The 16,013-nt window shown below is 39.0% G+C and overlaps 1 protein-coding gene across 1 annotated transcript in view; it reads right to left on the reverse strand.

The window, feature by feature from the left end:
- The window catches only part of LOC109911859 (glutamate receptor ionotropic, kainate 2), a 392,551-nt gene that overhangs the window by 37,116 nt on the left and 339,422 nt on the right, over positions 1-16,013 (reverse strand). The window contains exon 13 of the mRNA XM_048596706.1: positions 14,698-14,915. Within this exon, the coding sequence (XP_048452663.1) occupies positions 14,698-14,915 (218 nt within the window). The remainder of the gene's footprint in view (positions 1-14,697; positions 14,916-16,013) is intronic.

Consider the following 16,013-nt stretch of genomic DNA (forward strand, 5'->3'; position numbering starts at 1 on the left):
CTGATGACTGCTGCATGGACCATCATCTAATTCTCAAATTCATTAACATGAGCAATGCCCCATAGCAACGATGGCAACAAAAATAAGGATAGGAGCCACAATGTAGGAGATCCAGCTAGCTGGTAACCATGGTGAGTCATGGTTTCTTTAGCACAGTCACGACTACCTATGGTCCTTGTACCCATGGCCTCTCTCCAGGGAAGGCCAGAACAGAAAGCTGCTCATTCAGGTCTGAGAAGCAGTTGGCATCTGCTGGGAGGAGTACTCTGAAGATCTCCTTAACAGAGATTCTGTCTTCAGACTGAACGCTGTCATTACTCTATGTTGCCTGCAACTTCAGAAAAGGGTGTTCCGCTGTTTTAGAATTACAAGGCATCAAGAGCAGGTGAATCTCTGTCAAAGCACCCATAGATGGCAGAGCAGTGTGAAATAGGAGTGACCTCATTTCCCTTTAGTGGCGAGAAGACAGCACAGTGAGAGGTTGAAGAGATGTTGCAATCATCACCATCTAAAGGAAGGAGAAAGGTCCAACTGCAGAGGAATTTCCTACAGTTGGCTACAATGTAAGTTGCTACAAGAATTTTCTTCAGTTGTATTCTCCCTGAGGCTGAAGAGCTCCTTCCAGAGATGCAATGTGAATTCCACCTTCTAAGGGGATGGGGGGATGGATGGGGAGTGGATACGATCTTCACCACAGAACAGTTGCAAGAGAAATGCAGGGAACAGCATCAACCCTTGTACATGCCCACACCCCCCAAATGTTTCTCTCCATTGTTCACCTGCTCCAAGCAATCCTAGGCAATGGATCCATCACAGGCCAATTCATATTTAAACCATTGTCAGACAAGATTGTGCTATCGCACTTGTGCTCGTCTTGATTCTTCTTGCTACAATGCTCCATCTCCCCCTCAATACTTTCCCACTGGAATGGAGCTAATCTACAGAACAAGCAGGAACCTGTTCAACTTTTGCTACCTGCAGGCCAGTTCCAAGGTCATCTCATCCTCTGTCACTGAATTTCGGAACACAGATGATGCTTGTGTCAGTGCAAACTCTAAGACTGAACTCCAAGTCATCGTCCACACCTTCGCTGAGGCTGGGGAGACCATGGGCCTAACACTGAACATTTTCACAACAAGATCCTCTACCAACCTTGCCCCGCCACATCACACTTAACCTAGTTATCAAAATTCATGAGAAGGCATTGGACAATCTGGACAATTTTCCACACCTGGGGAGCCTTCTGTCAACAAGGGCAGACATCAATGACGAGGTTCAACATTGCTTTCAGTGTGCCAGCATAGCCTTTGGATGCCTGAGGATCAAAATGTTTGAAGGCCAGGAGTTCGAACACAAACTCAAGCTCAGGTTCTACAGAGCAGTAATGATACCTACCCACCTACATGGCTCAGAGATATGGTCTTTATAGAGACACCTCAAAACCCTGTAGATGTATTACCTGCACTGCTTCCACGAGATCCTAAAAATTCATTAGCCATATTCTGCATGCCTGACACGAGACTCCCGAAATGTGCACTCTACTCAGAATTTCAACAATGGCAAGTGTGGAGCTGAGAAAACACTTCAATTACATCCTCAAAGCCTCCTTGAAAAAGTACAACATTCTCAATGACATTTCGGAAACCCTGGCCTAAGACAGCCCAAAGAAGAAGGAAAGCATCTGGGAAGGATCTGTACACCTTGAGTCTCATTGCCGAAGCTGAATTCAAGCACTGACAAAGAAGATAGCACATGGCAACTCAAGCATCCCACTCTGCCATACCCCAAACCAACTACTGCCTTGTCTGTGATGAGACTGCAGCTGGAAAAATGGACTCTTCAGTCTCCTGAGAACTCAAACTTAGTGCGGGAACAATTTATGCTCGACAACGAAGAACTGCGTCAGAGAGGAGATGGCACTCAAGTGGGGAAACTGGGCTTTTTCTTCTGACAGCAGAGACATTTAAGAACCAATTGTGGGAATCAACAGATTTGATAGGCTAAATAAGTAGAAATTGTTTCCAGTGATAGAATGGTTAGTAACCAGAGGGCACAGATTTAAGGTAATTAGCAAAGGAACAGAAGCAAAGTTGTTGTGATCTGGAATGCACTGTCAAAAGATTGTTGGAAGGAGATTCAATAATTTAATAATAATTTGGAATGGAATTAAATAGATATTAAAGGCAGAAAAAGTAGAGATCTGGGGAAAGGATGGGGGAAGTTGACTAATTGGATAGTTCTACTCGAGAAATAATGTAGGTACGATGGCCTGCCTGGACTCCTTCTCTGCTGTATAATTCTGCTATTCTACCAAGACCAATTATTGATCAGTTTCTCTGCCACTCTTTAAAGGGATTTTTTTAAAGCATCAATACAGACTCTCCAAAGGGGGTCAACACAGACACGCCATGGGGGTTAGCCAAAATGAGTTAATCTGCCTGCATTAAGAATCCTACAAACTTGATTATTTTCCCTGCATTTCAAAACAAAAATGGATCTGATTACTCAGTGTGACATTCATCTCACTCGGGCCTGGCTTCTTGTTAATTTGGTCGTTAAGTGTGTCTAAGACACAGTGATACTGACGTTGTCACAATTGAGTTGCTTTGTTGCATTCCAAGGTCTTGCTACTTTGTTAAAAAATACAGAGCCGTAGGAGTCAATATCCACAGCAAGAAGAGGTACTTTGACTATTAACGTGATCATATTTGTAATCTAGAGTACAGCAATATATCAGGACTCAGAAATGGGTCTGGCACAGTTTGCAGCAATTGCTTTTGAATCAAATAGTTGTAGAAAATAAATGCTGTATTTGTACATGCAACAATAATGGCTGCAGTTCAAAGTAGTTTCTTGTACCGAAAGTCCTTCAGGCACTTGCTGAAATATATGTTACAATTTTCACTTCTTTCCTTTACCTTTCTTGACAATTTCTCCTACTACAGTACAAAGCTGTTTTTTTCATGCATACAGCCTTTCATCCTTGGCACTATTTACAGGCCAATACATATCATATGAACAATACAGAATCAACAGAAAGGAGAATGCCATTTGCCCCCTTGAGTCTGCTAAATGACGACTTCAGTTCTGCTTTCCCACCTTATCACCTTATCTCTCAATGACCTTAGTGTCCATAAGATACAGGAGCAGAATGAGGCCATTTGACCCATCAAGTCTTCTCCACCAGTGTCCAAAATCTACTGATCTTAGTGTTGAATACACACACAGCCTGAGTGTAGAAATGTCTGCTTTCACGTTGCTTAGTGACTGACTCCTCATTGAGACTATGAAAGCGTGTTGTACACTCTTCAGTTTGGGAAAAAAAAGTCTCTCAGCATCCAGCATGATAAATCATCTCAGCATGAAATACATTTCAATCATTTCTCATTCTTCAAAATTCCAGAGACTAGTGGTTTGTGTGAAACAATCCAGTCCCATGGGGCTACCGTCTCACTCTGAATGCACCTTCACTGTACTGTCTCCAAGACAAGTAGACCCTCCCTTGAGTACAGTGACCAAACTATAAATAGTACCCAGGAGTCCTCTCACTAATGTCCCATCTAATCTTAGGAAGACTTATTTAATGTTATACTCTTAATACCTTGCAAGGCAGGCTAACATCCTCTTTTGTTATTTCATCTGTTTGCTGTATCTGCATGCTAACGTTAAGTGACTTCTATGCAAGAAACTCCAAAGTCTCTTGCAAACATATTGCTCCTTGACTTTTAAAAAGGGTTCCACTTTCCCATTCTTTCTGCTAAGGAGAATAATTTCACATTGCCATTCATTGGAGAACTGGGTCCCCAAACTTCCCTTCTGATTTAATGCTCCCCAGATCCCAGAACCAAAATCAGCAAGAGGAAGGCACAAAACCTAGTTTGTATTCTATGACTATTATGCTCTGGGTAACAAACTTGAGCACGATTTTTTAATTTTTAATATGTATTCCCTGATATGTGAACCTTTCCCCAACACGAGCAATTTACCTGTGGCAGTTTTATCTATTTCCTTTGTAATCTTCAAAATTTCCATTATGTCACTGTTCGATATCCTCTTTCCCAGATAACACCCACAGACTTCTTCAACTACTGATACCTGTTACCTCACTACTTTCTCTGAAAAGTAAATTGCCTACAGCTCAAAAACATCAACTTTGATGTTCATGATTGTTTTAGCAAGGTTAAGGTATCCCAAAATTCTGCACAGAAGTGTCATCAGAATAAACAAGACAAATAGCAAGTGGAAGAAGGAACGGTGGCCAAAGCTTAGAATGAAGAGGTGATGTTTAATGGGGATCTTACAGAATAAGGAGATGATGCATTACAGAGCGTATGTTTCAGTGCAGGGCCTATGTAGCTGAAAGTATCATTTCAATAATGGAGCAAAAAGGGGACCTGATGTGGAAGAAGCTTGAATCAGAAGTTCAGGGATTTGGGAGAATGTGTGGGAGGGAGAGGGGGAGGTTGGTTGTTAGATGATGTGAAGAAGCAGCTAGATCATAGGAAAATGGAGGAGTGAGGCCATGAAGAGATTTAAATACGAGCAGTGAAGAGATTGAAATTCAGTCCAGAATGAATAATTGTGAAGGCGCATCGAATTTCATTATTTATAAATACAATTTAAAACACTGTAAAGAAAGCGATCAGAAAGGACAGAGGTGCCACATAATGACATTCAATTTTGAGTACGAAATCTTTCATAGTGTTAATATTTCTGAGTGATATTTAAGGGATATTGAAAGTTTGAGGGAGGAACTTCATGAATGGGGGAGCTGAAGAAAGACTGAAGAGCAGTTTGTATCTCTAGAAAGCAAATATGCAAATTAGCTTTAAATAGAAAGCCAGTTAATGTTGATTGATCCATTTAAAGCAGAGTAGGGCAAATATCTGGCTGTGAAATAGATTAGTTGATTGATTCATTTTTTTTGGAAGCAATTTGCAGGCTGTAATTAAAACAATGCTATGTAATTTCATTAATATGTGAAATGAGTTCATCCTTGTTGAGGCAGTTCACTAATCAAAAGCCCATCAAGTTGACATTTCTTTGCTGACTTGGTGACAAATGGTATCCTTTCCAAAATAAAAATCAGAAATGCCAAGTTTCCCAATTTTTCTGTAAATAAATAGCTTCCCAATTACACTGTTAGCAGAATGAATGTTTCTGGTTGACCATAGGGATTTGAGAGGCAAGTGATCATCTAGACCTGATGAGATCTCCTAGATGGGTTTGAGAGCAAGTGGCATGATCTTTTCAATTTGAATTTATCCAAGAAAGTATCAAACAGCTCGGATCTCTTTGCTGATAACACTGCAAGTCTCTATTCACAGATACAATATGTGCCTGCAAAAAAAGGCTATCAATGAGAGTATATAACACCACTAGTCTCTCACTGTAAAGAAAATGTGACTCAAACCAGAAATAGTTCCAGTTGTGAGTTATAAGTGCAGGGTCAACTGAAATTTTCTGGACTGAAAAATTAATAGGATTTTATTTGGTAGGAGCATCAAGGGCTTTGGAATGAGGGCAGATAAATTGAGTTTACGGACAAATCAAATCATAGAGCAGACTTGAGGGGAAATGTTTTTTCCTGTTCCTGTATTATTAAGCTAAACATTAATACTGCTACTCTTGTCTCTCCCTCTACAGACTGAATCTTGCATTGCTTAAAATATTTATGCAAACGTTGCAATGTTCTGAGCCTCAGCTATTGCCTTGTGCAAAGCATTCCATGCTCCAACCGCCTTTTGTTTCTCCTCTGTTTTTCTTGTCAACAGTTGTGCAGTGTATTTATAATAAATGTGACTCAATTTCTTTGGATCCCATTATTTATCTCAGCTCTAACCTCCATGGGATGGAAGTCCTACTGGATTCTGACACAGTTCCAGGTCACAGTTCTCAACCATAGAAAATAATAACCACCTTTGCTTTAATTCAGATGAACTCAAATGGTTTAATGTCCTTTCTACAATTCATCACACTGTTCCACTGTCCATCACAAAGAGCTGAGCATTTTACTTAAGCCAACGCTTATCCTTCAAAAGCAAATTAACTGGTCATTTATCTCATTCCGGATTGAAGTTTGGTTGTTATCTTTTTATCATTATTATCACTTCTCAACATTTGCGTATCACTAGCAAAACCAATAATCATTTATTGCTCATCTTGTACCCAGAAGCTTCATTATCACTTTTTCAATATTACCATCCTTCCTATTTTGTTTTTAAGTTCCAGTTTTCAAACAGCAATCATGGAATTAGAAGTTACTGGTTATTGTCATAGACACTAGTTTTAGCCTCTGGACCTGTAGCCCAATGTTACATTTAGTGAGCTATTGCTAATTATATTACACTAGTACGAACTATTTAATTATATTTCATTGGTTTTAGGGTCTCTGAAGTCATGAAATTCCGTGCATAAATGTAAGTTGTTATTAGTAATCATCTCTTATGCTTGTCCAGGTTTTATTTCTTCTGATGATTCCAGGACAGAGCAGTATAATATTTCTTTTCTAATTATTAAAGCCCATTGAAGTCAGAAAGTTGATTTTCTGCCAAAGGTCTGTGCTGTTAATAAGCAATTCATTTGTTTGGCGATTATATTATTCAACTAGTAATTTGGAGAGAGTTCAGATCATACCATTATAATTTGAGCTTGTGAATTCAGGTTAAAAATATAAGCGAACAAGAAACTGGTGCTTGAGAAAGTAATCACAAAGCCATGGAACATGATGTGGATAGTAGTAACAAACAGGATAGAGAGCCTAGTTCAACAGAGAGCACCACTGAGCAGTCACATTGAAAGAACAAAGGGCAAGTGCAAAACTTGTACCAAGATGTTCTTCAGAATCTGGAGAAATTTCTCTACAAGAAGTCCGAACATAAGTGTGTTGTAAAGAGTATGTACATAGAGACTCCTTTTAAAACTAAGAAAATGTAGTGAGGGTTTTATAAATATTCAGACTTTTTGAGGTGAATCTTGTGTGGGAAGTTCTTTTCTGTAAAAAAACGACAGCTTTTCTGTACATAAAGCTAGAGAGCTAGGTTTGAGAAAAAGTAATCACAAATTGCCATAGCAACTTAGATGCTTTACTAATGTCATTTAGGAAAGGAAGCTCATCATCTGTATCAGGTATGCCCTATACCTTACTTCAGTCCAACTCCAACATGTTAGCTCTTAATTGTTCTCTGAAATAGTTTAGCAAGCCACTTGGCTTTATTAAAGTGCTGCACTGTGCTGATTCAAAAAGAAGACTGTCCATCACCTCCATGGCACATTAATATAGGCCTTAGCAGTGATGCCCAAATCCTGAGGATTAATTTAAAGCATTGTAATCTTACAGGCTTTGTTATTCAAATTCAAACAGCAGTATTAACAAGCAATATTGTAAAATAGTGACTAATCTAAAGATCATATCCCACTTTGGGGACAATGGATATGATCATACAATACTGCATCTCCAGCAAAATACCAACTTGATGAGCTGTTTCTTTTCAAACATATTCTACAGGGTATCAAAAGTGTGACTACTCTTATATATGCATAATTTCTGTCATTGACTTTAACCTTGTAGGTGGGGAGGGGATTAAAATAGGACTGCCACATTATATAAAAACAGCAGCTACCTAACAATAGCAATCACACTGATCAGGCGTTATGCTATTTTCTTATCAAAGTAGGGAGTCGCATGTTCTGAAATGTAATTGTGAAATCATTTCAGTCAGCACATCTGAGGCAATTTAAGTAGAAAATGGGATACCAATCTTAAGGTGTGTTTTTTTATGCTGTGATTGGTAGAATTGATATTGGAGCTGCAAACTGCATCATGTTGCCCACCTGGAAGATTGCAAGAAATATAGAAATTAAGTCACCATGAAAAATTGCAACAGTTGCTTTGTCTAAAAGCTAAGGGTCTAAGGCAACAGTAACAATGAAAAGTGTTGACAAGCAGATTAAGTAAATCAGGAAGTAGTAGTTGAGTGACACGAGACAAAGTTTGAGCATTGCCGGAAACACTGGTTGGTTTCTTCATACAAGTAGATCCTTCTAAATAGAATAGAAACAAAAGTAAAAATATATATTGCATCACTACGATCACCTTATTACAAAGAACTAATAAATCACTGTGGCAGTACATTTATTCACCAAAAATCACCTCTGCGTGCTTGGAGCACCCAACAATGCTTAATGGGGAAAAAAATTAACCAGACAAACAAGGACTTTTGAATCTGTGATGGTACATGCAGTTTTGAAACACATAATGTAGAGATTATCATAGAATTCTGATAGTGTGGAAACATGCCCTTTGGCCCAACAAGTCCACACTGACCCTCACAGCATCCCACCCAGACTCACCCCCTTACAACCCACCTAATCTATGCATCCCTGAACACTATGGGCAATTTAGCATAGCCAATTTGCCTAGCCTGCACATCTTTGGATTGTGGGAAGAAACTGGAGCACCCAGAGGAAACCCATGCAGACACAGGGAGAACATGCAAACTCCATGCAGACAGTTGCCCAAGGCTGGAATTGAACCTGGGTCCCTGGTGCTGTGAGGCACTGTGCCACCCTTTTATACAGAGTAATTTCCATGAACTATGAAATGAAAAGAGGGAGTAACTTGTTTTCTATGATACCTTTCACAACCTCGGGACATTCCAAGATGTCGTGATGAGGTCCTTTTTGAAGTGGAATGTAGCAAAGCATGACAACCATTGTTGTCAGCAACGAGGTCCCAAAAACAACAATGAGAAAAATCTGATAATCTGTTTTGAGATGTTTATTGAGAGATAAATATATGTCAAGACACCAGAAGAACTTCATGCCTTCTTCAAGAAAAGTGCTGTACTCCCTTATGACTGCCTAAGAGTGAAATGTGGAACCTTGGTTTAGTGTCCTACCCAAAGCAGAGACTAGGCATATTCACATGCTCTTAGCTGTAGTTAGTAACAGGATGGTACTTCTTCCAGGATGTACTTCTTCTCTAGGTTGGCAATCAATTATTTTGGGATGATCTCCATGGGGAATTTTACTAAATTATCTCCAGTGAAGAAGTTACTAACAAGATAGTTTTCTTTCTGTACCTTTTGACTTTTAAAATGAATCAGCCAACACAAATTAAACATGAATTAAAAGATAAAAAAATTACTTCAAATAAAAAAAAGTAAATTCCACTTTAAATAGATGAGCAAAGATACATTTTATGTAATTGCATGCATTCATCATTCTTCACAAACGGGTGGCACTGCATGGCTACACAGTACCGCACATGCTGTTCTTTATTCATGCTGGTTGTTTGAGGAGTCCTATCCAACAACGGCTTTCATCAGCAAGGCACGTTAGTACAATCCTCTTTTCCTCTGATATCAACAAATCTGATGGAGTAGCTTTCCAAAGTTCACTTCTGGGGAAATACTTGGCTCTTTAGCATCTCCAACCTATTCATACAGCTTTCCAGGATTCAGACCAATTCACAGTGTGTCTCCGGAATTCATATCTCATTTTCTATCAGACTGAAGAACTGAACTCTTATTGATAGAAAAATATTAGTTTCTACTCACAAAAATTTGATGTTTCACTCTTTCTCTGACTGCAGTCATGTCTCAATGTGGGCTTCAGCCTTCAAAAGCTGTGCTATAGCTCTCCTTTGTGTCTGTATTTGTCCTTTACCTCCAGTCACATGATGCTCATACATTAACTGTCTTCCATTTGATACTGCTTTCAGTCAAGGGTTGCCAGGTTATATGGGCTAGTACTACTATTTATTCAAGAAAATTACCATAAATCCTAGCATACAAGTTGACATGGCACACAAAACCATCCCATTTTGTTTCAGTCCCAATAATCATGTTTTTATACATACTCTGCATTGTAACATGTCCAACCAAATGTTAAACTCTCATTTAGTAGTCGGCCTCTGTTTTCTCCTCACAAATACATATTTTCTTAATTGGTACCTTACAATTAGGCATAAGGGATTAATCATGTGTTGCAAATGTGCAAGGGAGTTTAAGACACACCAGTCTTTGAGTCAGAAGCAGATGATATTTCAAAATGATGACCACCCATGCCATCATTTCACCTTTATACTTAATGTATAAGTCAACCCATATTTTTGAGGAATTTTTCAAGGTTTCAAAAGTCACTTGTATGCCAACATTTTTGACCCCCTGAAAATTAATGCAAACTTTTAAAAGTCTTTTTCATCATTCATAAAGCCAATTACAGACTTTGGATTGGGGTCATCACAATTTATATACACCAGTCAACTAATGAATAAAGCTTCTAAAAACTTAATTAATTTTTTTTAATGAACATAAGCAGTGTTCCTGCACAAACAAAAAATCTCAAACATGGTACACTGTCTATTAAATATATCAAGAATTGTCACAAAACAGAAGAACACCACTCTGCCTGTCTTATCTGCACCGGTTATGTGACCATTTGGACTTGGTGTCAAACTTCCTGACCTTTCCCCATAACTCTGTACGTTGGACGATTTTTTAAAAATAGAAGCAGTGTCCTTTTGAATGCTTTAATTGAATCTATCTCCACCACAACTTCAGGTAGTGTATCTCAAAGCTGAATGAATCGCTGTGTGAAAAATTGTTTTGTCACTCTGTATTTGCTTCTTTTTCAAAATGCTGTAAAGCTGTGCCCTCTGATTCTCAATCCATTTGCAACTGAGAGCAGGTTCTCCCTATATACTCTATCCAGACCTTCATGATCTTGAAAACTTCAACCAAATCTTCCCTGAGCCTTCACTTCCCCAAGAAACCTCGAATCATTCTGTTTCATAGAAATGCAAATCTTGTAACATAGAGGTACAGTACTTCAGTGAGCCTGCAATCCCAGTAGAAATCTGTACTTCAAAAGAAGTACAGGGCAGGGAGTTGGTATTTTGGTGTTTACCACTTCCTGCTGGAAGTACATAATCACTGAATTTACATTTATGTGATTAATGTAACATTATGATGCTGTTCTAGTACAGTTTTGTCATGCAAAGTCGTCTAGAGCTGCATGTTAATTTTGATCTTAAATTCTTGTGATTATAATGTGATAAATGTTCAAAGGAGGGTCTTAAATCTAAGACAAGAAGCAACCTTTCTAAAAAAAAAAGTTGTTCTGACATTCAAAATGAACAACAGGAGCAAAGCTTGAAGAATTCAAGGAATAGTAAAAGATAGAAAATCTTCCAAGGATAGGGAAAGGATGTGTAGAAAAAGATTTACTTAGTCCAAGACTGGGATGGAAAATCAAAAGGATAAGTGGCAGATGTTTATAATATTATATTTGATAGTTATTTAGTGTCGATATAACATCCTGGCACTGAAGTAATGTGATGTCTGTCACAGAAAAAGATTTGGTTGAAGTTTTCAAGATCATGAAGGTCTGGACAGAGTATATAGGGAGAAACTCCTCTCAGTTGCAAATGGATTGAGAATCAGAGGGCACAGCTTCACAGTATTTTGCAAAAGAAGCAAATACAGAATGACAAAACAATTATATACAGTCCTTTCTGCTCTCACGCGATAGTTGCACCCTTGTGCAATAAAAATAACAGGGCTTATGGAAAAAATGGGGTTGGGGCAGACCACGAAAAATGTGACTCAAAATCAAAACAAATGTGGTAGTTAGTCGAACACAATTGATTGCTCAGTTTAAATAAATGTTAAATTCTTACCTGATAATGAAATAATACAGTAAATTTAACACTTTACCTTGAAAAAAAATTGAAGACAACTTGATGGGGGGAAGAGGTTGGTTTTGGGGTTGCTGAGTTGTTAAGACAGGGGCTGAGGGTTATCATCATCATCACCTTCAGGTGCAGTTGTGGTTGCAGGGTTAGGATGAAAAATAGTTAATCCCACAAGTGGATGACTGCAGTTCATTGTCTTCTGACTGTTTCTTGGGGGTAGGCTTAAAAAAGACATCTAGGTTTTGCTGCTTTTCTATTCTTCCTCTTTCATAAGGAAGCTGTTCATAGGGGGCCAAATAAGACCTTATTCCACGAACTGCTATCCTGTGGCATTCTGCATTGTAAATGTCGTCCTCTAATTGTTGCAACTGCTTCTCAACTTCCCTCAGGACAGAAGACAAAAGAGAATCTAAAAGCTCTCCTGGTGCTGCATCCTGGACTTCACCATCTTTGTCTCCAACTTCCATTTCCCCCTCAGCAACAAGTTGTTATAGATCAGCTATAGAGAGGTCTTCACAACGGGACTCAAGCAGCTCTTCAACATCCTCCCTCTCGAAATGTGATGTCAATGCGGAGACTCTGTTAGCATAAACATTGTATTCTTCCGCGCACCACTATACTTAAAGTGTTGGGGATGGAATCACATAATAGCAAAAAATTGTATGTGTACGTTTGAGTTTTGCAAATAGTGTTCGCCTATTCATCAATCACATTAGAGCCAATTCACGTTGACAAAACACGTGTAATAGCAGGAAGGACTGTATTGTTCAACAATCTTATCATGAATTTTTGATAGTCATTGAGTGAATTAGAAGGATTGGACAATAACCTAAGAAAAAGAAACTTGCAAATATAATGAATAACTTCACCATACTTAATATGGGAGGTGGACCAGAATTTGTTGGGATAAGTCAGATAACACTCAATTTACCTAGACTAGGATCAGTTCAAACTGGAGCAGAACACATTTTCAGCAGATGCTCAGGATCAGGAGCAGAAGGAGTATTGATTGATTTTCATAAATGCTGACAGCTCATATATGGAATGGAATTATTCCCTCAGTGGTGTAGCATGAGCAGTGAGAGAAATGTGAAAAATATGATGCAAATGGAAAAGTTCTGAATCTCAATGCTGAGATTTTTTTTTCAACTTTGTCCCTCAAGACATAAATGGCAGATTGAAGATCTCACCATTGAGTGGGGACTACAATATTTCCATGCATTTGCATCTCATCAAACGCCAATACACCTTATTTAAATGCCACTTCCAAACTACCCATCCTTCACTGAGGAAATAGATGGCATAAATTCCCAAACAGAAAATTAGATCAAATACCTGCCAGTTGCAGCTTGTCAAAAGTTTGTCCCAGTAACCATGTAACCACATCATTGCATGCTCCCTAGCCACCATCCTCCTTGATCCTTTATTGACAAACTAGCAGCCTTACCACATCACCAAGCCTGTTCGACAAGCTCAGGCACAACTTCAACATGCTACTTTGGAGCTTGTGGATATCTAGGACTGCATGTTGCTGCGAGGTCACATTGTGTACTTCAATCCACAAGTATCTCATGCATCAAAACAGGATGCGTCTTATGCCTCTTTACTTGCTTTCTTAGTGCACAATCACGTTACTCCATTCTTGGAGGCTGCCAGCCTCTGTCTGCTTCATGTTGCTTTCTCAGTGGACACTTAGCACAATGGACTGCAGCAGTTTAAAAGACAGCTCACTGATGCTTTCTCAAGTGGAACTAGGCTTCGCCAAAATAGATATGGAAAGGACATTTCCTCTTGTGAGAAAATCTAAAACTAGGGGTCACTGTTTCAAAAGAAGGCACCATCCATTTAAGGCAGATGTGAGGAGGACATGTTTCCCCTTCTACAAAAGGCTCTGGAAGCAGAGTCGTTGAATATGTTTAACGCAGAAATAGAAAGCATCATGGCAGGCAAACAGCTGGGTAGTCATTTGGGAGGCTTGAATGTAGAATCAGATCAGCTGTGATCTTATTGAATAGCGGAGCATGTTTGAGGGACAAGAGACCTCCTTTTGCTCCTTATTCCCAAGTTTATATGTAAATTCTGAAATATGAGCTCAGGGGTAGCATTCTTGCTTCTGACCAAGGAGAGCCCAGCATAAATATATGAGCACAAAAATCTAAATAGACATTATTGTGCAGTATTGATACAGTGCCGTATTGTTAAATGCACCAGTCTTCAAATGAGTTGTTAAATCGAGGCTTTGCCTGCACTGTCAGTTAGCTGGAAGACATACTGTGGCACCATTGGAAGAAGAGGAAAGGAGTCCTCTCTGGCAAGCCAAACATTAATAACCTTTTAACTAACATTGCTGTGAAAGATTGTACTGATCCGATAGCCTGCCCTGTTAAGTTTCTTTAGAACTCACAGCTCACCAGTCCCTGAAGACCAGTCATATAAAAAGGACCTGGCTTTGCACCAGCACAGCTGTAGAGTTGGATGGTACGTGTGCCAACTAGCCATCTGAAAATTACATGGAAAGAGGGCTTTGAATCCAAAATTTCCCAACTCGTTAACTGAAATTTGATCCAAACAAATCATTTTGTTTTATTGTTAGACAGTGGTCAACCAGTGTGGCAGGAGGCTGACTTCTGTCAAGTATCCTTATTCAGTGAATTGACTAATCTCCTGACAGGAAGCCACTCATGAAGGAAGGATTGGTTGCAGGATAAGCTTCCAATGGACTTGCCCTATTGATAGATTACACTTCCTTTGAATATGACCAGTTTGTCTATACACATAGAACGCAATATCCACTTTCATGAATAGACAGGGATAATGGAAAACAAATTTTGGAATAATCACTCCAAATTAATATACAAACATCACAAAGTGCTCATAATTTATCTTGACAAATGGATCATGCAGATATTGTATCCTAATACGGCTTGTCTTCAAGTATTCTTTTGTGATGAGCAACAAATTCCAATTAGGGGAAGAGACACATAATGTGAAGAACTTGCCTTAAAGAAAGTTACAGTAGCTCCATCGCCAACAGCTCCATACTCTATCTTTGTTTGTTTCGCCAGGTCATCTGCCGAGTCAATGGGAGATTCCATGCGCTCCACTGTCAGAAAAGCAGCCAGGTTAGCGGTATACGACGAAATGATGATCAGTGTGAAGAACCACCAGATGCCGCCCACAATCCTAGTTGAAAGGGCCTTGGGCATTAGCTCGGAACCTGACAAGAATGGTGGAGAGGAAACAAAAGTAATGGCATTAAAGAGCACTGGGTAACACGAGTGGCAGGTTGTGGTCAGAATCACCAAGATGAAAGTACTGAACCTTTGGAACAGGTAGTGCTTTTCATATAGGATATAATCAGGGGTTCAATTATTGGTGCTCAAGTTTCCAAGCACTGAAAATTGTGATGTGATACCAAAAGGTAAGGCTGCACTTCTTATTTGGCAACTTATTACAAGTTAAAGTAATTTCTTCCTTTTTTTTTCAAATGAAATGTGATTGCTAGCTGAGCAAATCAACTTCTTCAAAGAACCAATTCAAGATACTTCTGCTAAGCAAGGGAAAGTAAATGTGTTTCCCAATTTTTTTGCAGCTACTATAAAAATAAGATCCTCTATCACCAGTCCAGCACAATTAGTGCACCAGAACACCCCAAGCTTTGTGCCATTAATGTGCCTGAGTTCCTTTATCAGAACAGGGTGGTACTTTTTTATTCTATGCTGACTATCCTTGTTTGAAAATTGAAATTGGCAATTTGGTGCGAATTGTTCTGGAGTTGCATTGCGGATTTATGCCCACCAGAAATTTGGTTGAGATAGGCCAAAACTCATTCACTTCAAGATCTGCAAAGAAATTTGGCTGAAAGGAATTTTTTTTCCCCCTCAGTGAGCTGACTTAGTTCCTGGAAGATGGCGTATTTTGAGTTTTTGATGTTTACAGATTACCTCACAAGTAAAGATTGGTCACGTGGACAAGACTATGATGACTGCAACTGGAACAACTTCATCAACTTGTGCAAAAGGCAACTCTACATCATCTGCACCAGATAAATTAAGTGGCAACTGCACAATTCAAATGAAAAGCACTCCATATGACAATTAATAAAGGGTATATCAGCATTAAGGATGTTTGATAAGTATTTTCTGAAATAAAACTGACCATATAACTTATGAATAATAAGTCACTGCCTGTACAATAAAAACCGGCCCAGCCTGAAAAGCCCAACATCCATGAATGCATAAGGTAAGAGTCACAAGCACACAAAAACCCAAAGCTTGGAGCTGAAGTATAGGCTTTATTTTCACACGAAACAAAT

Source organism: Rhincodon typus, chromosome 5 (genome assembly GCF_021869965.1).
Source record: "Rhincodon typus isolate 14 chromosome 5, sRhiTyp1.1, whole genome shotgun sequence".
In the NCBI taxonomy this organism is placed as follows: domain Eukaryota; kingdom Metazoa; phylum Chordata; class Chondrichthyes; order Orectolobiformes; family Rhincodontidae; genus Rhincodon; species Rhincodon typus.